This window comes from Octodon degus, unplaced genomic scaffold, assembly GCF_000260255.1.
Source record: "Octodon degus isolate 3935 unplaced genomic scaffold, OctDeg1.0 scaffold00009, whole genome shotgun sequence".
Lineage (NCBI taxonomy): Eukaryota > Metazoa > Chordata > Mammalia > Rodentia > Octodontidae > Octodon > Octodon degus.
Window position 1 is genome coordinate 12,464,368 of NW_004524585.1, and position 23,210 is coordinate 12,487,577.

The 23,210-nt window shown below is 52.0% G+C and overlaps 1 protein-coding gene across 4 annotated transcripts in view; it reads left to right on the forward strand.

The window, feature by feature from the left end:
- Positions 1-1,140: 1,140 nt before the first annotated feature.
- Ppfia4 (PTPRF interacting protein alpha 4) overlaps positions 1,141-23,210 on the forward strand; it is a 49,266-nt gene continuing 27,196 nt past the window's right edge. Inside the window, exons 1-13 of one of the 4 annotated variants that reach the window (XM_023708069.1) lie at positions 1,141-1,246; positions 11,769-12,384; positions 16,472-16,573; positions 16,766-16,930; positions 17,185-17,259; positions 17,470-17,559; positions 18,117-18,308; positions 18,594-18,740; positions 18,989-19,123; positions 21,005-21,088; positions 21,226-21,357; positions 21,637-21,699; positions 22,292-22,383. In XM_023708069.1, the coding sequence (XP_023563837.1) occupies positions 12,151-12,384; positions 16,472-16,573; positions 16,766-16,930; positions 17,185-17,259; positions 17,470-17,559; positions 18,117-18,308; positions 18,594-18,740; positions 18,989-19,123; positions 21,005-21,088; positions 21,226-21,357; positions 21,637-21,699; positions 22,292-22,383 (1,511 nt within the window). In that variant the 5' untranslated portion in view covers positions 1,141-1,246; positions 11,769-12,150. Of the gene's footprint in view, positions 1,247-3,439; positions 3,698-11,768; positions 12,385-16,471; positions 16,574-16,765; positions 16,931-17,184; positions 17,260-17,469; positions 17,560-18,116; positions 18,309-18,593; positions 18,741-18,988; positions 19,124-21,004; positions 21,089-21,225; positions 21,358-21,636; positions 21,700-22,291; positions 22,384-23,210 lie in introns of those variants that run through there. The other 3 variants (XM_023708070.1, XM_012512991.2, XM_023708072.1) reach the window with 3 other exon arrangements.

A 23,210-nucleotide genomic window follows, 5' to 3' on the forward strand; every position in this document is an offset into this window, starting at 1 on the left:
TCTTATGCTTTGGCTGAGTTACCTTTTCTAGCATGATTTATTTTCCTATGGGTAATTCACAGGCCACCTAGAGAAGAGTTGGAGCCTTCAGGACTTAAGCTTAAAAACTGTTTATTTTTACTTCTTTAAATAGATACACGATTTTGAATGTCAAAATAATACAAATTTAGCTTTAGTTCTCTGCCCAAAGTAAATCAGAATTCCAGCCAAATATTGGAGAAAAATAATCAGTGGTTCTGTGTCATTGATCTGAACTACAGCCTTTGCTGCTGGTAGAGAACATAAACATATTCATGCATATGTGAACATTACTTGTGTATAAAAATTCTTCACACTTCCAGAGTGCTTACTGGGTATTTGTAAAGGATTGAGTAGGCACTGTGATGAAACTTCGCAAACCAGATGGGCAAGATGCATTAATAGCCACAGGGGGACAGGGTAGGGGAGCACTTCAGGAAGGTTTTAAGATAGTTTGTTAGGAGTTCTGGTATCTGAGTCTGTTTTCATCCTATCTATATATAATAGACAAACAGTGCATTTTATAGTAGCAGCTTTAGAGCTGTCAGATGCATGCAAGCAAATGACAATTCACTGAAACACACACTACCCAATGTATCTGGTTTCAAGTTTCTTTTCTTTCAGACAGGGCCTCACTATGCGGTTCAGGCTGGCCTTGAGCTCACTTGGAAGCCCAGGCTGGTCTCGAACTCACAACAATCCTCCTATCTTAGCCTCCTAAGTGCCGGGATTTTAGGCGCGCATCACCAAGCCCAATCTTAAAAGTTTCTTAAATTAAAAAAATGGGTGGGAAAGAGTAGATGAAAAATGACAAGCGGGTGGCCAACTGGAACAGGTGGTTACACCAGGGACAGAGTGTGTGCTCCCCTCCTGACCCACACTAGGACCTGGCTCCTGTCAGGTAACAAGGCCCTGGCACTCACCTCTAGAGGCCAAACCAAGATGGCGCGCAGCATCAAAGCAGCAGCTCCCGCATCACGTGCCAGTGCCCGGGGGCAGGAGGTGGGGCCTCTGGAGAGGAGGCCAGCCCCCTCCGCCCTTGGAGGCGGGGCTAAGGTGGCTGCGCGGGGGGAAGGGGGCGGGGTCTCGTGCGGGGCACTAGGGCGGAGGAGGTTTCAGCTACCTCTCGCTGGGCTCTCTAGGACCTGTCGCTGCCTGCGTCTGGGGCAATTCCCTCTTGCCTCCGAGCGGAGCTGCTTGCTGCTGGGCCTTCGGCGACTGCAAGCAGGTGAGCCCCTAGAGGCCGACCTGGGGGAAAGATGCCTCTTTTTCCCAGCTCTAGCTCCCTGCAGTTTGGGGAGGGTCTCTGTCTAGCGCGCTTCGGGAAACACCCTCATTTTACTCTGTGTATGTTTCTGGCAGGCTTAGATACTGCTCGCCTCCTGCCCCTCGCCAGCTTTGCAGTGCCCTGTGCCCTTGGGGATGAGAATGGGGGTGATACCTGATTTGCAGGGAGGGCATGGAGTTCGCTCTCAGCTTCATGGGCTTCGCAGGAGGGGGTGATGTGGCTGGTCTCCTAGTGGGAACTGGGTGTACTGCGTCCCACTTCCCCTCCAGAAGAGTCAGAGAAAAAGCGCCTCTCGGCTCACTCGAGAGCCGACTCTACTCCTTTGGGCAAGCGCTACCAAGGGTTTGAGGTCTGTGTGTTTCCTAGGGGGTCTTAGTTCTTCCCACTTGCTTCATTGCACCCCTTGTTACTGCCTGCCGCTAGCGCTCCATTCCTGGAACTGCCAATTTCAGTCTGTGCCAGAGATGTCCCCCATCTCCGCAGTGCCAGGGCGGTGGGGTGGAAGGAGGGGCCACCGGAGGCCTGGTGGGGGTGGGGATGAGAGTGGGCTCAACAGGAAAAGACAGCTGGAATGGAGAGATTCCTGAACTGGGAGGGTGGGAAAGGGGAGCTGACTTGGCCATGCCGTAGGGATGGTTTCCAGTACAGATCTTGAGGTTTTGATGGTGGGTAGGGAGAGAAGTGGGGCTGGAGGACTTGGAACGTGGTGTGGGTGGTTTTCTCTGAGAAGAAGGAGTGATCCAGGACAAAGTGGCACTAGATTGATGTCACCTTTGAGAGAGATGTGCTTGTAGTATTCCTTAGAGGGGTAGGAGACTTGAGGCTGTCCTTCAGCGCTATGAGAACAAGTGCTTAAGGAGGAGGTTCTGGGTAGCAAGGAGAGCCCATCCTGGTGTGAGCTGAAGGGACTCCCCTAGGAGCTTCATTCCAGGGCTCTGCAGCTCTTTCCAGAGTTGTTAGAACTGTTTCTCTTACTACTGTGCTCCACATCCACCCAACATTTATTGGGTACCAACTCTGCCAAAGACCATGCTACATGCTTGGTCCTCAGAAGGCAATTTAGGGTCGTGGAACTGTTGAAAGATATGCGTAGAAGACACACACTAAGGCATTCTGTTAACATTATCTTCTCCTAAACACAAATTAGTTACTTTGCTACTGAATTAACAAAAGCTAGACTTTTAACTTGATTCTAGCCCATGAAGTCCCTACCACTAACTAGTGAGGTAGCCCCAGGGAAGCTGCCTTAGCAAAAAGACAGTTGAATGATTTCTCTTTTGGTTATTTCACGATTCCCACTTGTGTTCTGATGTTTCCTAGGATAAGAGGTAGCTTGGGCTAACGAGGGGATGGATGGCACGGTGGCTCAAGAATGTACTAGACACAGAGGGAGACACCATCTCTGGAAGATGGAGGAGTGTGAGGGCAGGGCTTGGGGGAAACCTCATCCTGTGGGCTTTGAGGGTGTGCTGCTGAGCCTGGCATGATGGCAGAGAGTAGGAGGCCTGGCTGCTGGGTTGTGAGGGATGGATTGAAGGGATAGGGCAGGCAGGGCAGACAGTCCAGCTTCTCGGTCTCTTCTCTGAGCTGACTGTTGTAACCTTAGAATTAGGAAGAGTTACTGGGGATTGCTGTGCATCCTTTGCAATCAGTTGGAAACAGTAGGGCTGGAGCTGGGGACATGATGAATAGTGAGTGGAGCTCTGGTGGCAATGAGTCAGGGGTGAAGACTTGGAAGGGTCTGGGAGTGGATACAAAGGGGGCGTAAAGATGCAGGGGAGGTCTGGGGGCGTAGCTCAGTGATAGAGACCTTGTTTAGCCTGTCTCCTATGCTCCTCAGTGCTGGAACATAGAACACAAAACCATAGTAAATAAATAGACCCCAAATGCAGCTGCACAAAATCTTGAAACAAGATGTGAGCAACTAGCAGTGGCCTTCTTATGTCAGGAATGCTGTCCCTGGGGCATTAGACTCTATTGTGTTGAGCACAAGGTGGGTGGCCAAGGGGTGTAGAGTTGCGTGAGAGCACTTGCACGGGTGGGTGCGAGAGTGTGTGTGTGGGGGGGTGTGTGCCAAGGGGAGGAGTTACTGAGAGGCAAGCAGGCTTAAAGTTGTGAAAGCTGCCACAGAGGCTGGGACCCAGGTAGGGAATTAAGAGAAACGGAGGGGAAGGAGTAGGGTCAGAGGGAGGACCAAGTGTGTACTGCAGCCACATGAAGTCACCATCTGTCCCCCTTTGGCCTGCTAGCTCACGGGCCTATAATTAGCTCCGGAGGGCATACTGTGCTGGCTCACAGGAGCATGACACTTCGGGTGGCCAGCGGGATAAACAGGACTCAGACAGGCCATGGTGCTATGCTGAGGAGCACATGCCCATGATCACGGCCACTGTGAGTATAGTACTCCAGGAGAGGCTGCTTCTGGGTGATTCTCAGCATGTCTGTCTTGGAAGGGGCTGGGGGGCAACTGAGAATGTCACTGGGGGTTAGGCTGGTGGGAGAAATAGCAACAGGACAAGGAGCTCCAAGTAAGGCTGGTATGAAACTCAGGAGCAGTCAGACCCTGGGACTCCTTTGTTGTCCTCACCTGGCTTCTGCTAGCTGTGCACACTGCTACCTAGAGAGCCCGAGTGCTGCAGACCTGAGACCTCCTGCAGTTGTCTTCTGTCCCCCTAGAAGTCAGCCCCAGCACAGCTCTGCCTTTCCCTCGTAGGCCGAGGGGCCTTGGCTGGAGCATCTTCATTCTGCAGGAGCTGCAGGAGAAACTGCTACCAGTTAATTCATTTGGGCTTACTCCAACTGATGCTTGGTACTGACCCGCGGGCAAGGCAGAGACTCAGGATTTGGTCACGCGCTGTTCTGTATTGCTTTTGGACAACTACATGTTGAAATGTATCTCTCGTGTGTCTTGTGTATTTGTAACAGTACTGGATTGGTGGAAATCACTTAGTAAGTATTAGATTAAACTGAAGAGGTTCTGGTCGCCTGGGTTCCTTGAAGCAGAGCCTTCTTGCAACTAGAACTATTTCACCTGGATTATAGAAGCCTCTGTAGATCCAGTATACCTCATGGGGGAATCGGATTCTGTCAGTAGTAGATAAAGTGAAAACTCCTTAATCCCTCACAAAACATGGTCTGTGGGTTTAGGTTTATAACCTCAAATAATGCTATGCATGTATAGATTATATACATTCTTTGTAAAAATATACAAATATGTAATGCATATATCATCATTGTATGGTGATTACAAATAGTATGTCCACCGTCATCTTGTAGTTAAATGTCAGATGAAACCACTAGCTTTTGTTGCTTCTTTTGCTCAGCCAGAAGAGTTGAATTCTTGTAAATTAAATACATAGCTGAAAAACTATCTTAGAATGATCAAACTTTCCTCACTTAGTAGTGAGTTCTTTGTTCCTGAGGGCTAACAGAGTAAAGGTTAAGCTGGTAGGGATGTTGTGAGGGGACCTCCTACACTGGGCAGGTGGCAGGCAGGTGGGTGGTGAACTCTGTAGCCCCAGTTGGGGGTTGGCTGGGGTTGGTGGCTGGATGAAGAGGTCCTTGGCAGCTGCTTTGGAAGAAAGCTGTCCTTTGGCTAACAGGAGCTCTGCTGAGAATAGAGGCCTGTGCAATTCCATGAGAATAGGAATTCTGGGAGGTACAGGGGTGACTCCAGCTATTGCTCCCTGGGCTTGGGAGATCCTGTAGTGTATCCCTGATTGTGTGTGTGTGTGTGTGTGTGTGAGTGTGTGTGTGAGTGTGTGTGTGTGTGTGTGTGTGTGTGTGCATGCTTGGCTCAGTTCCTGCTCTCTGCTCACACCTGGTGAGCTGTGGAGTGCTTGGAAATTTTAGCCCCATCTGGGGTAGAGTACTCCATCCCCTTCCATCCCCATCCCCCTCCTGCTGCCTCATGAATTCCCACACAGGCTTGAGACCATTGGTATACTTGCGCGGTCACCACACGTGTGTACAAAGCTCTCATGGACCTCCTGTGCTCTGGAACACATGCGATTTCATGACCCCCAGAAGTGTGCACATGCACTCACTCTCAAAACTATGCACACTCACACATGCATCTGGAATGACCACAGTCGTATGCAGTTATGAGCCCTGATGCAGAATTACCAACACACACATCCTCACACTTTCCACATCTGTGCACACCTACTCACTTTCACACACACATGTAGGACTCTTTTCACCACCACACTCTTACACACATTTCCTGTCCTTCCATGACCACACCGAGTACTGTGGATTCTCATGACCACACACTTAGGTGACCACCCTACGTTCTCATTTTCACAAGCACACACTCTTGTGGCCACACACATGTGCATTGTTGGTGATGCCTGCCTTTCTCAGAGCAGTGCCATTTTCTCCTACATGATAGCTTTCTAGTATTGTGACAGATACACTAACACAGTGACTTCCAAGTTTACTTTTTAGCCACTGGAGGACCCTGTTTAATTCTTGTGTTACACAGACTCCTGGTTTTGAAAAATTTTTATTCTTCAAGCATACCAAAGTGACTACTTTTCTCCTTAGGCAAATATTGTTTAAGGACATGTATGTTAGTTCATTAACTAATTAGTGGAAGATATCTTGGGATGCTGCCTTAGTAAGTTTAATAAACGATGCTTGTTGTGTTCAGTGGTACAGCCTTAGCTTACAGCTTGGCTAAGTATATGATCTCTACAAGACAGCTGGATTGTGGAAAATGAGTGGTGGGGCCTGAATGTGTCCCTCTGTCTCTCTGTCTCTGTCTCTGTCTGTCTGTCTGTCTGCCTTTTTCTGCCAGCACTGGGGATTGAACCTAGAACCCAGGGCTTTCTCACTGAGCTGCATCCATACCCCATCAACCATCTCCAGCATGCCACCTTTTTTTTTTTTTTTTTTAAGGGTCTCACTATTAGCCCAGGATGGTCTCAAACTTGGAATCTTCCTGCCTCATCTTCCCAGGATGTTGAGGTTTTTCTAAGCTCTTTTTAGACTGGGAATCCTTTTATACTAATAAGGCCTTAATCAGATGTCCTATAAAACTGACGGATTTGGAGCTTATGTGATCTAGTTGATGAGATTAAAGAAAGAAGAGGGAATTAGAGTCCTTGGGGCTTACCACACCACTCCCCTCTTCTCCCTACCCTGTGAGCCCTGAAAGGAACTCTGTCATAAAGCTAACTTTGTAGTCTGTGTCTGAAGTTTAGAGAGAGCTGTGATGGCCATGATTTAGGTGTGACTGAAGAGGAACTATTTTGGATGTGCTTATAACCCTCCCTTTCCCACTACTATATGACATTAGTCTATGTGGGGTGGAGGTAGTTAGGGTGACCATTCTGCCATGTGTGTTCATATGATTGTCAGCAGTGCTTTCTTTGGGTCTCAGATGGACCAGGTTTGATTGATTGTACACTCACCTAAGTGCAAGGTTGAATCTTGAGCAAAGGGGGCCCATACTCCAGGGCAGCTAGAGAGTTGAGCTGCACAGACTCAGGCCCCCAGGAGCCTGGGTAAGCTGATGCTCCTCCTTTTGTGTCCTCTGAGAAAGTACATGGCATTGGGGGAACTGAGGGCCACAGCCAGCAGCTGGTGTCAACCTGTGCCTGGCCTGCCTGTGCTCCTTCTCAAAACTATTTCTTGCCTTTTCTTTCCTTTGAGCCTCATGACAACCTGTGAGTTTGCTGGAGTGTGTTAGGTGCTGCAGCCTTCATTTGCCACCTCCATAGACCTCAGCCAGAGAGGCTGAGTCCTGCTGCTAGTCTTGTAGGAGGTCCAGAGGACTGGCTGCCTTTGTAGCTAGCTGGGAGAAATAGAGCTTGTCTGAGATTTGATTCTCTGAGAGTGGATTCCTGTGGCTAGATGGATTTTTTTTCCCCCTTATTGCATTTAGAGTGGGCCCAGCCTTGAGCGCTTTGGAGTGTGCTTAGCACTGAGCTGCTATCAGTTAGCAGAGAGCATGCTGTCTGTCTGCTGGGCACCATTCCCAGTGCTTATGGATGGTAATTCTGGTTATCCTCCTGCCAGCCAGATTGAGGTGGGGTCCGTAAATCACCCCTATTTCACAGAGAGACAGTTAAGTGTCTCACCAGGGAGGAGCCTCTATGGACACTCATGCACCTGTGCTGGAATGTGCCTTTCAAGACAGGAGTGGCCTCCTGCTTACTTCCAAGAAGAAGATGTAGCTCTCAGAGGGCAAGTTAAATGACCCTATTCCCAGACTTGGAGCCAGGTTTTCCTCTTTTGAAGTTCTGCTTTGAAGTCAGCTAGGGATGGATGTTTCAGAAGTCACTCTCGCTGTCACACAAATGCGCTCGGGTTCCATTCAGGTTAGGGCTTGAGCTAGAGCATCCACAGCCAAGTCGGATGTGGTTCTTACTGCAGATGAGGTGATGTGAAGTAAGCTAAGTGCCAGAAAGAGGTGCAAAGGAAGGGCTGTACTGAGCCAGGGAAGGGCAAATCTTACCTATCGGAGGGAATCAGAAGAGGCCCGGGGTGGAGGTGGTGCTCGACAAGAGCTGAGACCCGCGGTCCAGGTTCCCTAGAGAGGAGAGAAAGCAAGGTCAGGCAGGTGGGAGCAGCCAGCTGTGAGCAGGAGTGAGTGAGTGGGGAGGGGACTGGGTGGGGCTTTTGGAGAAGACTTGGAGACGGGGCTGGGGTTCTTAGGCTGCTGAGCTGGGCAGGGGAGAAATGAAACAGCTTCAGGGAGAGAGGAAAGGTGGGCAGGCTCAGGGCACAGGAGGGGGTTCTGTGGGCCCTGGGTAGTGTGTGAAAGCCTGAGCAGTGGCCTGGAAGGATGTCTCGTCTGTCTCTGTCTCTGTAGTGCCTGTGGGAATGTGGGGTGGGTGTGGGGGATCCAGGGGCTGAGGGAGATGCAGTGAGTGCCAGATGGGACCTGGGAGGCAAAGTGCCCAGGCTGTGACCATGATGGTTCCCAGCAGAAAGGATCCCAGGCTTGAAGAGGAGGGGCAGAGAGAGGGCCAAGACCACCTGTCCTCAGACTGCCATCACCCTGCCGAGAGTGGGAAGGGCCGTGGCCCAAAGCTTCAGCTCCTTGGAGGAGACAGGATACCGTCTTCACATTGCCTCTTCCGCTTCCCCCCACCTCACTTTGGAGTCAGACAGAAGAGGCAAACCCAACTTCTTGCTTTTACTAGCTGTGGAGACTTGCGGATATGTCTTGCAATCTCAGTTCTCATGTCTCTGAAATGGGAAAGCTTACACCATCCTCCTAAGGAATCTTGAGGATTAAAACCACATTTCAGCTGACCATGTAGTCCTGAGCATGTGGCAAATATTGGTAAATGATCGCCGCCACCAGAACCCATTCTTATTTTCCTGGCCGACCACCTCCTTCTCGTTTCTTCAGGCCTCAGCTTCCCTGAAGTTGAAGGTATGTGACCGTCCCTTCTTCCCCTCAGCATTGAAGGGTTCCCATCTCAGGCTCTCTCTGCCCAGCTTACAGCCACTCAGACCTGAGTGCAGTTCCGGGCGCTTTGGCCTGGCCCTGCAGCCTCCACAGGGGCCGGCAGCCTGGGCCTTGCTGAGCTGGCTCATGGTGGTGGGGCTGCCATCTGGTACGGCAGTGGGGAGCCAGGCCTGTAACCAGCTGGAGCATCAGACCCAAGTACCCCTCCTTCCTGTTTGTTAGGAGGACATGGGGGTGTCTTTGAAGGCCTCTGAGCTCTCCTTTTGGTGTTTCACAGGCCGGAGGCCTACTTTGCCTCTGACCCCTCCTTTCTCTCTCACTCTCCCCCTCCACTCGCCCACTCATTCTTGAGCCTCTTCTGCCGTTTCACAGTCCTCAGGGCAAAGCCCCTTGCAAATGCTTGCGGAGATGGGGGTGGGGCTCACAGCTTTCACCTCTGAGTCAGGACCTGGGAGTGTTACTTAGAATTGTGCAGGGAGTTGAGGCAGCTTCGGCAGGCTGAGATGGTAATTGTGCTATTTAAAGACTGCCTGGGAGCCAGAAGAAGCCAGGTGTCCCCCTGTGGCTGTTCTTGGGCTCCCTGACTGTTTGCTGGCTTGTGTAGTAGGCAGGGGCAGAGTAGGAGGCCCCAGGCAGTCATCTCAGGGGTATCTGTCTAGCATCCCTGTCTTGGCGTGTCTTCAACCAGTTTTCCATGCCATTTGGCCAGGCATGCACTTGTTACCTGGCATCAGGTTTGGAGGCAGGCTGGGAAAGGCCTGGTGGCCCCAAAGGCAGCATCTCTGTTGCCAAATGACTGGGAGGATTTGAGGAGGCCAGGTTGGATCACATGGCCAGCACCTCACAGAGGCAGCCTGTGCTCCCCTCCTGAGCACTTTCCCAGCCCCTTTCCTATTGGGAGCTCTAAGAACTGTGCCCACAAACCTACCTTTGTCTCACAGAAAGCCTCCCCCTGTGTAGTCTGCTTTTCTGGGATCTGCTCATCCAGGATCTCATTCCTCAAAGGCAGGCAAGGCAAGGGTTGTGGGCTCCATTTTACAGTGGAGGCCTTATTAGAGGTGATTAGTCCAAGGTTGTCTGGCTGGTCTGTGGCAGACCTGCAGTTCAGGCCTCCTAAGGCCCAGTTGTGGGATTTCTTTTGGGAGCACCACAGGCTGCCTGGGAATCTGCTGGGCTGAGGCCATCCTCCAGTTCCAGAGCTTCTGAGCACACTGCAAGATCTAGAAGGGGCCACCTCCACCACAAGGGGACCTTCCTACTCTGGTCTCCTCTTCTGGTCTTTCATTTCTTTTTGATAAGTGAGTGGAGGAATAGAGAGAATGGAGGCCTAGCTCTTTTTTTTTTTTTTTTTCGGAACCAGGGATTGAACTCAGGCCCTTGTGCTTGCCAGGGAAATGCTTATTCCACTGAGCCATCTCCCCAGCCCCGAGGCCTAGCTCTTGATGTGGTTGGAGCATCCAGGGCAAAAGAGCCTGGGCAACAGCGGTGGGCACAGTGGAGGAAGCATCTTAGCAGCATCAGTGAGGTAGCAGCTCCAGCCAGGCGGGGGTGGCAGGCCCTTTCCGCTCCTCCCAGCTGCTCCGTGGAGTGGGGAGGAGAGTGTAGGCTGCCCTGGCAGCAGCAGCAGTGAGAAAGGTAGGGTGCAGACCAGTGCTCTGCCTTTCAACCTGGTAACTTCTCAGGGCCCTGCCCTCCATGCTGGGTCACTAACTTGACCAAGAGATCTTCATGATCAGAGCTGGAGTCCAGGGACATGCATGTGGCCATGTGTGTTTGTGTGCTAGGTCTCCTATGTCCCTATGTCTGCATCCATGTGTGTGCACCATGTGCACATATGCCGGCTGGAGCCGCAGGTCGCTCTGCAAGTGGCTGTGGGTGTGAGCCCTGGAGTGTACAGCTGGTATCTGATTCAGGCCCCGCATTCCTCCCTGCCTCTCTCTTACTACCCCCTGTTGTGCCTAGATCCTCAGGACTCTGGGGGAGAGGCTGAGAAGCAAGATGTGGGGTCTCCTTTGCTCCCCCTGCTGGACTCAAGCCAGCCACTGTCCTGCTTCTTATCTTGCACTGGGTCCTGAATTAGAAGCCGATGTGGGCAGAGAAATCCCCAGCTGCCTGCTGCTTGTCTCCTCTTGCCTGCCTCGCTCTGATCACTGGGCTTCCCTGTGCCAGGCTCCAGGCATCAATAGAGTCAGGCTATGCCCAAGTTGGCCATGATAGCTGGTGACTTCTGGCAGGGCTAGTGATGGATGATTATGTGGAGAGAGCCGACTCCCAGCAGGTGGCTCCCACCAAGTCCCCCAGGGGACTCCCCCGTTGGCCTTTGGACCTTGAGTGCTTCCCCATCATTCCAGTGCAGAGTAGTTACGAAGCCAGAACCAAAGGCTGCTGTTCTCCAGGCTGGTGTCTGTCCCCCTTGACAGGCTTCCGAAGTGGGGAATGACATCAGCCAGTGCCTCCTCCCTGAATTATGGGCAGTGTAGCAGGTCAGACATCTCCACCTGCCCCAATGCCCAGCCTATGCCTCTCCAGGGCCTTAACCTTGTGCTGGTGGTCAGGGCAGGAGCTGCTGTGGCCCTTTTTCCACCCACTAAGCCCTTTGATGCCCTGGGGACTTGCCTTGGCTTGAGTGTGCAGGTGAAGGGTGTAGGCAGCTGGCGGAGACCCTGTTTCCTCCCCTCCCACCCTCAGGTCTCAGCAGGACTCTGGGCAGCCAGCGGCTGCTCCCCTACCGCTGACTGAATCATTTCTATATTTGGCCAGCGAGCCACGTGGGTGGGGGAACCACTGCGGCTGCACTTCTGACAGCTGCGGGGGTGGGGGCAGGTGCTGGGCAGCGGGCATGTGCATTCCTTGGGGGCACTAAGGAGGCGCGGTCGGAGTGGGTGAGCCAGAGAAGGGTCCCGCGCCACTGCCCTCCGCCCCCCCCCTCCCCGTTCTGGCCCAGAGTCGGCCTGTTCAGCCCCACCCCACCTCCTGCCCTTCTTTCTCTCTGTGGTCCTCAAAGGCGGTCCTCAAAGGCGCTATCTTCTTCCCCAGACTGCACTGCCTTCCGGAAACGATGGGTGTCGCTAGGCCCAGCTGGGACTCTGCCAGGCTCCTGTGCTCAGTCTAGGATAAGGACCTTCTCCTCACCCTGCTCTCCTCGCCTGTCATGGCCACACTGCGATGCTGCCCGCCGGTCTGGGCACACAGGGCACCCAGTCCCAGCCCTGAGAGGTTAAGCCAGGCTTTCTGGCTCCATTCCATTGGGGAACTGCAGGCCCCAGGCTCCTTTCAGAGCAAGTGCAACTGATGGCATGGGAGAAGCCCCTGCCCGCCCGCCCACTCTGAGACCCATGCACAAGGTCCTCCTGCAGGTGCCAACCCTGTGAGCCCTTCCCTGTCCCCTGACACTGAGAAGGCCCTGTCCACCCCCACCATGTGTGAAGTGATGCCCACAATAAATGAGGGGGACCCCCTGGGGCCCCCGCATGGCGCAGATGCTGACGCCAACTTCGAGCAGTTGATGGTGAACATGCTGGATGAGCGGGAGAAGTTGCTGGAGTCCCTTCGGGAGAGTCAGGAAACCTTGGCAGCAACGCAGAGCCGGCTTCAGGATGCCCTGCATGAGCGGGACCAGCTCCAGCGCCACCTCAACTCCGCCCTCCCCCAGGTAAGGCACCTCCTTCAGCCCCACCTCTCAGCCTTTGCTGTCAGCTCATCTGCATACATTTCCATATAAATAGTGGAACTCTGGGAACATTTATGCGCCGTCTTCCTGCATAAATCATTTCCTGTCACCCTCCCAAGCTCCTTAGTCTAGAAGTGGCTTCACTTAGCAAAACGGCGTTGAGCTTTGATGCAGGAAAAAAATCCAGCCGTAGTTCTTAACTGCAGTGATGCCAGACTGCCAGTAGGTGGCACGCTAGACTGGAAAGAAATCTCTGTTCTACCTGCTCCTCACCCAAAGACCCTGTTCTTGGAGATGGTGGATGGAATAAGGGGAGCCCCCAAAACGGAGGAGATCTAGTCCATCTTCCCTGTTCCACAGATGAGAGGCGAGAGCAGTCATACAGTCAGTTACAGACAGAAGCAAGGTATCCTAACATGCCATTTCTTGCTCAACGACACTGCTACTCACCATAACGTCGTCACCCCTAACTGCATATTTTCTGTGCACTCTGTATGGATTACCTTACCAGATTCCCTCAGCGATGAAGTTGGTAGCATTTTCAAAATCATCTTGTTTTACAAATGAAGAAACTAAAGTTTGGGGAGGCCGATCAATTGCTCATGACTGTCATTGGTAGGTGGTCGAAGGGGAGTTACACTCCCTCCCAAGAGCAGCTCTTGTTCCCAACATGTTTTACCATATTGGCCTCGGGGCTCTGTGTTGCTTCCTACTTATCCCTTTGGCAGATATTCCAGGCAAAATGCATGCTCTGAGGGTGCAGAACAGAGCAGGAACTTGAGTTATTCTGTTGCTTGTGAAACAAGGTGTGAGCCCTCCCTGGTTAGCCAGGTGCTGCAAACACAGGGCTCAGAGTGACTGCCTGGATGTAAGAGAAGGATGAGTACTAAAATCAGGTGATGGGCACCTGCATGGCGCACCCTGAGCTGCTGAGGGTGCTGCTGGGGTGGGGAGGCAGCCTCAAGGAGTTCTGGGAGCACCAGGGATGGGGCAATGAGGGCAGAGTCAATAGAAAATGGAGCCTTGGTGAAAAGTTGGGGTGGGCAGGTGGGTCCCCTACCTCTCTGTGACAAGGCACCCTAAGGTGAATGAGCTAGTTCCTGTCACAAGGAACTCGGAAACCAGGAAGGAGACACAGGACCCAGACAACTAGGGGAGAATGTAGGAGAAGTTGAGAGGCCCAAAGGGTGCTTAACACAGCATGGCTGATAAAAATAGCTGCTTTGGTGGGCTCCTGCTAAGTGCTTTCTGTACTTTGGAATCATTTCCTCCTCACGTCCATTCCTGGAGAGAGGTCTGTGTTACAGATCAGAGAACTGGGTTCAGAGAGAGTAGGTCATTTGTCCAAAGTCACACAGCTAACGTGGGCAAGGGCCAAGCTGAGAGGCCATCCCAGGTCTTCCCGGTTTTTGACCTTGGAAGCTTTACAAGGGCAAAAGTTATATGTTTCTTGGCATTGTATCCTCAGAGACCAGCATTGTACCTGGTACTCATAAATATACATGGTTGAATGGTAGACTCCCAAGTTAGTTGCTGGTTTTGAATGGCTCACTCCTTCCTTCCTTCCTTCCTTCCTTCCTTCCTTCCTTCCTTCCTTCCTTCCTTCCTCCTTTCCTTCCTTCCTTTCTTCATTTTTACCTTTCTTCTTTCTTTTTCCTTTCTTTTTTTGAGACAGAGCCTCATCATCATGCAATTCAGTTTGGCCTTGAACTCTGTGTAGTCCAGGCTGGCCTAAAACTCTCAACAGTCCTCCTGCCTCAGCCTCCCAAGTACTGAGATTGCAGGCATGAGCTACCATGCCTGGCCTGAATGGTTTTCAAAGGAGGCAAGGAGTCTTCCACTGGGGAGTCTGAGAAGGTTCCCTGGAGGCTGGGCTGTTGGTGATGAGCTTTGGAAGGAATCTGCTTTCATTCAAGTGGCAGAGAGGGTTGGGTTCTATAGGAAGAGGGAGCCCACCCAGCAAAGCTATGGCCTGGGAAGGCTTGCTGGTGTTTGGAAACAGGTAAGTGAACCAGATGGACCGGGTCTTGGAGGAGAAAGGAGCTTTGAGATAGAAATTTGAAAATGATAAGAATGTAAAGTATGATTGAAAGATACTTAAATATTTAATTATGCTTTAAAAATTATTAGAGGCAACAACACATTGTCAATAGCTTCCCTCAAAATACTATCCCTCACTTTAAACGTATCTATCTCATCATTCCTGCCACTTTCTTTTTTATGCTGCGGAGCCATCTCCCCTGCCCCCTGCCACTTTCTGAAGCAGTTCTGGAAATCCTCTTTTGTGTCTTTAGTTGAACTTAGAACATTAACCTTTCATGGTCATTTTGACTTTGGAGAACAGCTGGAAGTCAGTGGTGCCAGATCTGGTGTGTATGGTGGTTGAGCACAGGCTAATATTTTGATGAGCCTGCCCTTCAGTTGGATGGCGCTTGGCAGCAGCATTCACTGAATTTTGATCCTGTCTTCATGTGATCCTCATGAAAGAGCCCTGCCAGGATGCTTCAGAATACAGCAAGAATGATGGGAGAAGTGTGTTCAACGTGAGGGGGAGGATTTTGAGGGGAGAGATTAATAGCAATGTGGGGTTTTTTACTGTAATATTTTTTTAAAAAATCAACATTCACTATGTGTCTTGACTACGCCATACGTGTGTTTAACTTTGTGGACAGTGATGTGAATCAGGAGGTCATCCTGACAGCAGTCTGTCAGATGGCCGGGAGTTGAGGAAGAAGGGGCCAGGCATCCTGAAGAGGAAGCACCGAGCTACTACTGGCTTTGAGGGGAGAGTGGAGCATCATAGCTCTTTGTGTCATAGGGCTTGGGGACAGGCCATCAAGGCCTGCCTCTGGACACAAGTCTGCGTGTGAATAAGCATGTGAATGTGTTTGTGTCTGTGTCTGCAAGTGCGACAGTGCTGGGCTTCTACTTCCACAGTGTAAAAAGTAGGCCTTGGCTTCCTTCAGCCATGGCCTTCTCAGAAGGGCAGCAATCAAGGAATAGGGCCAGGAGTTCTTGCTTCCTCGTGCTCTGGCTTCTCTGGTCCTTTGTCCCTTCCCACAACCCCTGCCTCCCCTTTTCTGTGGTCTGGAGTGACAGGGGAGGCTGCTTTGAGAATTTATCCTCTGGTGACAACTCTGGCGTGCTAGGAAGGCTGTGGTGGGGGTAGGGTTGCAGCCTTTGGTCCCTCTAAGACACTGGCAGCCAGAGCTCAGGTCATGTATCTGAGATCCTTTCTAGAATTTGGTGAGGGCTATTAAGTAGGTAAGAAACTTTGGGCCAGCGTCTCATCCCTAGATGCTGGTGTTGACAGAAGACAGTGGACTGGAAGTCTCTGAAAGGGCCTGTGCCTGCCAGCATGGGGTGGATGCTGCCAGAAGAGGTACTTGGTGCCCAAGTAAAGCCAAGACTAGTGCTGTGGCGTCAGAAGGGGGCTCCCAGGAAGCCAGAGTTAAATTCACATGGTTGACTGGTCCCGCAGGTCCTCTTGCTTCAGCGTGTGTGTGTGTGTGTGTGTGTGTGTGTGTGTGTGTGTGTGTGTGTGTGTTCCACCTATTCTCTTATTTTGCTAGCCACCGCCTGCAGGTTGCAGAGCCTGGGGAAGGGATAGAGGAGAATTCCTGGGATTTCCTCAGACAGAAACTTCAGCACATCCTTCCCTGCCATCTCTAATATCTATATACTTCGGTGTGGCCCTCACTGTGCCCCATGGAGCTGGCCTTACTCTCTGTCAGTTTCCACAGGACAACTCTGAATGGAAAGGATGGGTGAGGGCTGGAGGGGGATATGCTGCGGAGCAGACCCAGTAACTTCCTCATTCCTGGGTGACAGCCAGTTCTGAGGATCCTGACAGATACTGACCCGCAAAGCAGCCTCAAAGACACAGAGCCCTTGGGGAAGCTCATACTTGCAGCTGGGTTTGTTGCCCTGCAGTGCAATGGGCTAGGAGTATCTAGGGGCAGGTGGAAGTCAGGGGTGGGTGAGAGAAGCCCCCCCATGGACTTGGACATGCAGGACGCTGCTTGGGGTGCAAATCCCCAAGCGCTAAGAGGCCCTGGGGGGTTTTCAGGAATTCGCCACCTTAACCCGGGAGCTAAGCATGTGTCGGGAACAACTTCTAGAGCGGGAGGAAGAGATATCAGAGCTGAAAGCAGAACGGAACAACACAAGGGTAAGTGGGGGTGACCAGGGTGTGGGTACTGAATTTGGGGGTGATGATTTAGCACACAGAAGAATTTCAACATTACAACACTGGGATGGATGGCTGTGCTTATGTCCCCTGGGTGATCTGATGGACTCCGCTCATGGCCCCGGAGGTGCGTACTCACAGCTGTCCCTCCTGCTCCCCACTGCTCCCTGCCAGCTGCTTCTGGAACATCTGGAGTGCCTGGTGTCCCGCCACGAGCGGTCCCTGCGGATGACTGTGGTGAAACGCCAGGCCCAGTCACCTTCGGGGGTCTCCAGTGAGGTGGAGGTGCTCAAGGCCCTCAAGTCGCTGTTTGAGCACCACAAGGCCCTGGACGAGAAGGTACTCGCCTGGCCCTGCTCTCTCCCCTGGAGCCTCCTGTGTCCCTTTCCTGCATTAATTATTTAGGAAAAGCTGTCTTCCAGTTTCAGGACTGGCTCCGTCCTTCCACTGGCCCAATTCGTTGTCCTACTAGGTCACCTGTGGGTGGCCCTCATTTCCCCTCATAGCTGACAGCAGTAGACAAAGCCTGGGCTCCTCCAGACTGAGTCCCCTGGGGCTCCCCTTCCTTCATCTATCTTTCCTCACCTGGGCAGGTACGAGAGCGGCTCCGGGCGGCGCTAGAGCGAGTTACCACCTTGGAGGAGCAGCTGGCAGGAGCCCACCAGCAGGTGAGTCTTCGGTCCACATCCCGTCTGCACACCACAGCTCCTGGAAGCCTGGAGTGTTTATCTGAGCCTCACCATATTCCACCTCATGGAGTTTCTCCCCATGGTGGCTGGACCCTGGGAACCAAGGCTTGGCCAGGCAGCCTTTCCAAGAGCAGGTCTGGATGTATAGGAAGTTCTTTTTTACTCACTGCCAGGCACTGTCCCCAATAGGTGTCTGCCCTGCAGCAGGGGGCAGGGGTTCGGGATGGAGTGGCAGAAGAGGAAGGGACTATGGAGCTGGGACCAAAACGTCTATGGAAGGTGGGTAATGGGGTGCCACATAGCCGGGGCCTCTGTTCCCCAAGATAGGAAAGGGAGACCCTGCCTGCCTGAGTTCAGTAGTCACTGCTTGAATTAAATATGGGGCTTTCTGCAATATTTCCACTCCTCTGTCCTTCTTCTCTGCACTCCACCTGCAAAATAATGTATAGATTTTGGTTTTATGTAAGGCACTCAAGGTATTCTTCCTCACTGAGTTGTTAGGGGCCATCTGCCTTATATGTCAGCATCAGGTGAGATTCCTCCTGGAGTCTTTGTTCCCAAAATTCATCTTTTCTGGGTTATAACAGGCTGAGAGAGACAACAGGTACAGACAGAAACTCTTGTTTCCAAGAAATAGTCAGGAGAACATGGGTGTTTGGTCTTCTCCAGGAATAAGCTCCTGGGGCCCCGGGGAAGGAAAGTGTACCTGATGTGTGCCCCAGTGTTGGGGCAGACCCCTGATCTGCTGTGCATGTGTGGTCCTTCACCCTCCTGGGGTGGGGCACAGGGGAATGCCCTGAGGCCCGTGACTGACTGATGGCTCCCTGTCCCTGGAGGAGGACATGGGCCGGGTAGAGGAGCTACAGGAGCTCTTGGAGAAGCAAAACTTTGAGTTGAGCCAGGCCCGGGAGCGACTGGTCACCCTGACAGCAACTGTGGCAGAACTTGAAGAGGACCTGGGCACAGCCCGCCGGGACCTTATCAAGTCAGAGGAGCTGAGCAGCAAACACCAGCGGGACCTCCGCGAGGTGAGTGAGGTCCTACAACACCTGTTGTCACTTCCCTCCTCTTGCCAGGTGCAAGCACTTGGCACTTAGGAGGGTGTGGCAGAGGTCCAGGCAAGGACTGGGAGTGTAAGATTAAAAACTCTTGAGGGCCCAGTGTGGGGAGAAGTGATGGGATGATTGGCCCATGGCCAGACACCAAGAGGAGAGCATAGGTTACACCCTATGCATGTGTTGGAAGGGAGGTGTGGAGAGGAGAGCAGGGAGAGGCTGGTCACTCTTCCTGTCCTCCCCTCTGCCCCTATCCAGGCTCTGGCCCAGAAGGAGGACATGGAGGAGCGAATCACCACCCTGGAAAAGCGCTACCTGGCTGCTCAGCGTGAGGCCACATCCATCCATGACCTCAACGACAAACTGGAGAATGAGCTGGCCAACAAGGAGTCCCTGCATCGCCAGGTAACTTCTCTAGGTGGGGTAGGGATTGCAGTTGATACCAGAGGTCCTGCTGGTTTTGCCAGAACCACTTCTGGGTGGCCCAGGAGCTCCTGGGGTCCTGCAGATCTTGGGAAAGAAGAAATCAAGAACCAAGCTTATTCGTGCTACTTCTGACCTGTTGCCTGTTCTCTGCTGAGGCTGGGGCAGGGGTGGGGAGGCTTCGTGCTCTCTCTGAGTCACTGCCCCCATCCCCTCCCCTGCACTGCTAGTGTGAGGAGAAGGCCCGACATCTACAGGAGCTGCTGGAGGTGGCAGAGCAGAAGCTGCAACAGACAATGCGCAAGGCAGAAACACTGCCAGAGGTGGAGGCAGAGCTGGCCCAGAGAATTGCAGCCCTCACCAAGGCAAGTGGAGCAGGGCTTGCGATCTGCCACTGTTCTGCTTTACACGAGGCTGTTCCTCTTATGGAGCCAGGTGGGGCACAGGTGTTGGTGCTCTTTCAGGTCTGTCTTTCTGGCATGTTGGGAGACACATTGAGCCTTGAGTCAGAGAACTGCTTCTCACTGCATGATGTTAGGACATGCTACCTTGTGTCTTTTATGGGAAGAGCAATCCCTGCTCTCTTTATCCCACAAGGAAGTGCCTTCCCATTGGAAGGAGGAATAAGAATACTTTAAGGCAAAAGACTACACTGATGCAAAGTATTTGTATTATCACTGACACCAATATAGTTGTGACTTCCACTGGGGCTAAAATAGAAAGATTAAGATTTTTATTTTTGGAAGATGCAGTGGGAAAGACATCTATGATCAAAGTCTGTATATCCCTGGAGGGGTTATGAAGTGGGAATTAAGATGTGTACCTCATTCTTTAGCAATTGAAAAGTTCTAGATCTAGAGACCACCCCTGGCTGCTTGATGGCTGCAGCTTTAGGATGAATAAAAGGAAATATCACTTTACTTAATGAAGAGCTAACTTCATGGGGTAATAATTCCTAGACGGGTGCAGGCTGAAAACAATCAGGTGCTGGAGGAGTTAGGGAACTGCATGGACTTAGATATGCTGAGAGTTAAACAGAAGAATTTAGGCATCTTCTCAGCTGGATGGGGGCTTTATCAGGTGGGTTGTAATGTAATGAGAATCATCATAACCCAGGGACAGAAGGGAACCAGTGTTGAGTAAGCGCTCAGCCCCAGAGCCCCTGAAGGCAAAAGGTTGGCCAGTGTACTGGTGTGGCAGCTTGGGAACTCTGGGGAGGGAGCTCATAGCCTGACTGTGCCTCAGTAGGCCCAGAACCATGTCTGCTGGGAAAAGTCACCCCCTCACTGGACCTCAGTGTCCTTTTCTCCTTGATGGTGGAGTTGGCCTTGGTGGTCTCTAGGGACTATCTTTCCAACTCTTAAGAATGAAGGGCATGGTTTAAATTATAGCAGAGGATGTTATATAGGGGCTGTGGAGCCAAAGCTGATAAAAAGGGATGGGCTGAAGTGATTAATATGTTCAAGTGAGTCATAGCAGGAGAATTTTAAGGAAGGGTTTCCTGGCTGTGAGGTGGGATATTTTAGATTATCTTGTTAGCAGAAACAATAGGTTCTCCATCTCTGGAGATACATGGGTGGCAAGACAGACTGCTCTACCTGGGATGGCTGAGTAAGGCTGAGCACTTACTCAACACTGGTTCCCTTCTGTCCCTGGGTTATGATGATTCTCATTACATTATAACTCACCTGATGCAAATTTAGCATTCTGAGTGCTTATTGTGTTCTGTTTTGCAAGGATTGTTTCCTCCAGTCCCTGCAATGGCCCAGTGGGTACAGGTGCTGTTACCCTCCATTTTACAATTGAGGAAACTAAAATACATAGAGAAGTTCAGGGACTTGGCCAAACTCACATGGCTGGTAAAAGAGGGAACCAGAATTTGAACCCAGGCCATCTGGCTTGAGTCTGTGGTCTTAAGTACAGTTTCATCTATCTAAAGGCACAGAGCTGATATACTGTAGCTTCTCCTTTCAGGTGGAGCCTTTTCTGGATATGGAAGAGCCTGATGGCCTCTCTTGTTGCCAGCTCTAAGTGGGAAGGAAGTGGAGGACCTGGCAGGGGTCAGGTGCTTGGGAGCAAAGGCAGTGGGGAATTCCAGTTCCACACCAAGATGGTAGAAAGTAGAAGGCTGGAGTTGTTTAGCAGCTGAAGCCTGAACCTCCAAGACTCCCCGGCACTGGTGAGGCTTGGAGCCGAGGCAGGAGGGCAGGGATCCCTAGGATCCACTGAGCCATCTCTACCCCTAGGCTGAAGAACGGCACGGAAACATAGAGGAGCATCTGCGGCAGCTGGAAGGGCAGCTGGAGGAGAAGAACCAGGAGCTAGCAAGGGTGAGGACAGCAGGCTGGGCTCTCCTGTAGCCTCTGGGGCAGGCTTCCAGGATGTATGTTGGGGAGGTAGTAGAGTGAGTGGGGGGGCAGCAACAAAACTCTAGGGTAGCTTGGTGTAAGGTGGGCCGGCTGTGCAGGTGCGCCAGCGGGAGAAGATGAACGAGGACCATAACAAAAGGCTGTCGGACACTGTGGACCGGCTACTTAGCGAGTCCAACGAGCGACTGCAGTTGCACCTCAAAGAGCGCATGGCAGCCCTGGAGGAGAAGGTGTGGTGAGCGGGCTGGGACTGGGCGGAGTGGCCACTTGGGATGTGATAGGTTAGTCAGGTTAGTTAGGGGCGGGGCCTGAGTTGGGTGAGGCGGGGTGGGGCTGAACCCCGGGGAGCCAGAAGGGAGGAGTGTAGGTGGGAGCCCTGCAGAGGTGGGCTGGGATAGCTGGCCTGGCGGTGGAGGGAAATGTGCCCCTTTGGGAGAGGAAGCCACAGGCCTAATAAGAGTAGGGGAGGTGGTGGTAGGGAGTGTTGGCTCATAGCTGTTCTCCCCCAGAACACGCTGATCCAGGAGCTGGAGAGCTCCCAGCGCCAGATTGAGGAGCAGCATCACCACAAGGTGCCCAGCACAGCCAGCCCACCCCTCCTGGAGGGCAGGGGTGCAGTGAGGAAAGGACGCGCGCACCTGCACACATACCTCCTGATACCCAGCACTGTGTTTGCTCCTGTGTCAGGCCATACTTACCATGCTTCCTTCACTATAGCCCAATGCAACAGACACTGTTTATCATTCCCCAGAGTAAAACAAAAATACATGGAGACTATACGCAGGGGTCAGGAAGGGCTCAGTCTAAGGACTTGGAGCCTCCTCAGACCCAGCGATTCTGGGAGGACTTGCCAGCACCCTGCCACAGCATGTGTGGAGGGGGCTGGGTCCCTGCTGCCTAGCCTTGCTTGCTAGGCTTCTATGATGTGATAAGGGTTAGTGGCCTGGTCCAGCAGCCCAGCCCATACAGAACCTGCCTGGCTCAGCCCCTTTAAGACCCTTTTGCTCACTTTGTGTGGCCTGGCCCATGGCCCCTGGCTTTGGCCTTTGCAATGAATTCTGCTTTTCCCCAACTCTCTTGTCCTCTTTGTTCCTCTTTGATTCTCACCCTCCCCTCTTTGCCCCCTCCCTGGGCCTCACCACACCATGGGTCTGCCTGGCACAGGGCCGCCTGTCTGAAGAGATTGAGAAACTACGCCAAGAGGTGGACCAGCTAAAGGGTCGAGGGGGCCCATTTGTGGATGGCATCCATTCCAGGTACTGCAGCAGGGAAGACTTCCCCAACCAAAGACCACCCAGGACTTCCGCGTCCTCCTCCTATTCAGGGTGGGACACAGGCTCAGAGAGTTGGTGAGGAGGGCAGTTAGGAAGTGTTTGTCCTCTGAGGATGCAGAGAAGGAAGAAATCAGAGGCTGCTTTTCTCACTGCTAAGTTTCTGTCCTTGACAGCAGGTGTCCCCATGAGAGCGGTCTGCAGGAATTATATGCCCTCCCATGCCCACAAAGCCCACTGGTGCAGAGGCCCACTCACTAGTTTTTCTGAGATGCGATTGCTTTTTGAGAGTCAAGGATCACCTGAGAGTTTAGATAGGAAGAAGGGGCAGAAGCAGCTGAACTGAACTGAGACAGGAAAGTTTTCCTTACCATTGGAAGTTGAGACACCATAGTACTCATACAGTTCTGGTGTCCCTTTACCTGAAAGCAGTATAAGAGACAGAGAAGGGAATTATTGTTTGTGCCTTAGAGAAGCTCTGGATTTTTCTCCACATTTTGGAAAGCAGTTGGCATTGAACTCATAGCTCAAGCCTGCCCTCAATTCTCTACCCAAAGAGACAGGATGAAGATTGAGGAGACTGAGGTGGTTAGTGCCACTTGAGGTTCAGGGCTCCTGGCTGTTTTCTCTCTGAAGCATGGTCTCTTAGTTTAGAACCTTGGAGGTCCTCTTCGCTAAATACTCTTGTTATATTAGAGATAGAGAGATCAGTTACTATAAAGAAAGGTGATTCTCGTGGACTACTGGACTATATTGAAATATTTTGCTGAATTCATGCACCTACAATATTTGGATGGCAATGGAATACCCAT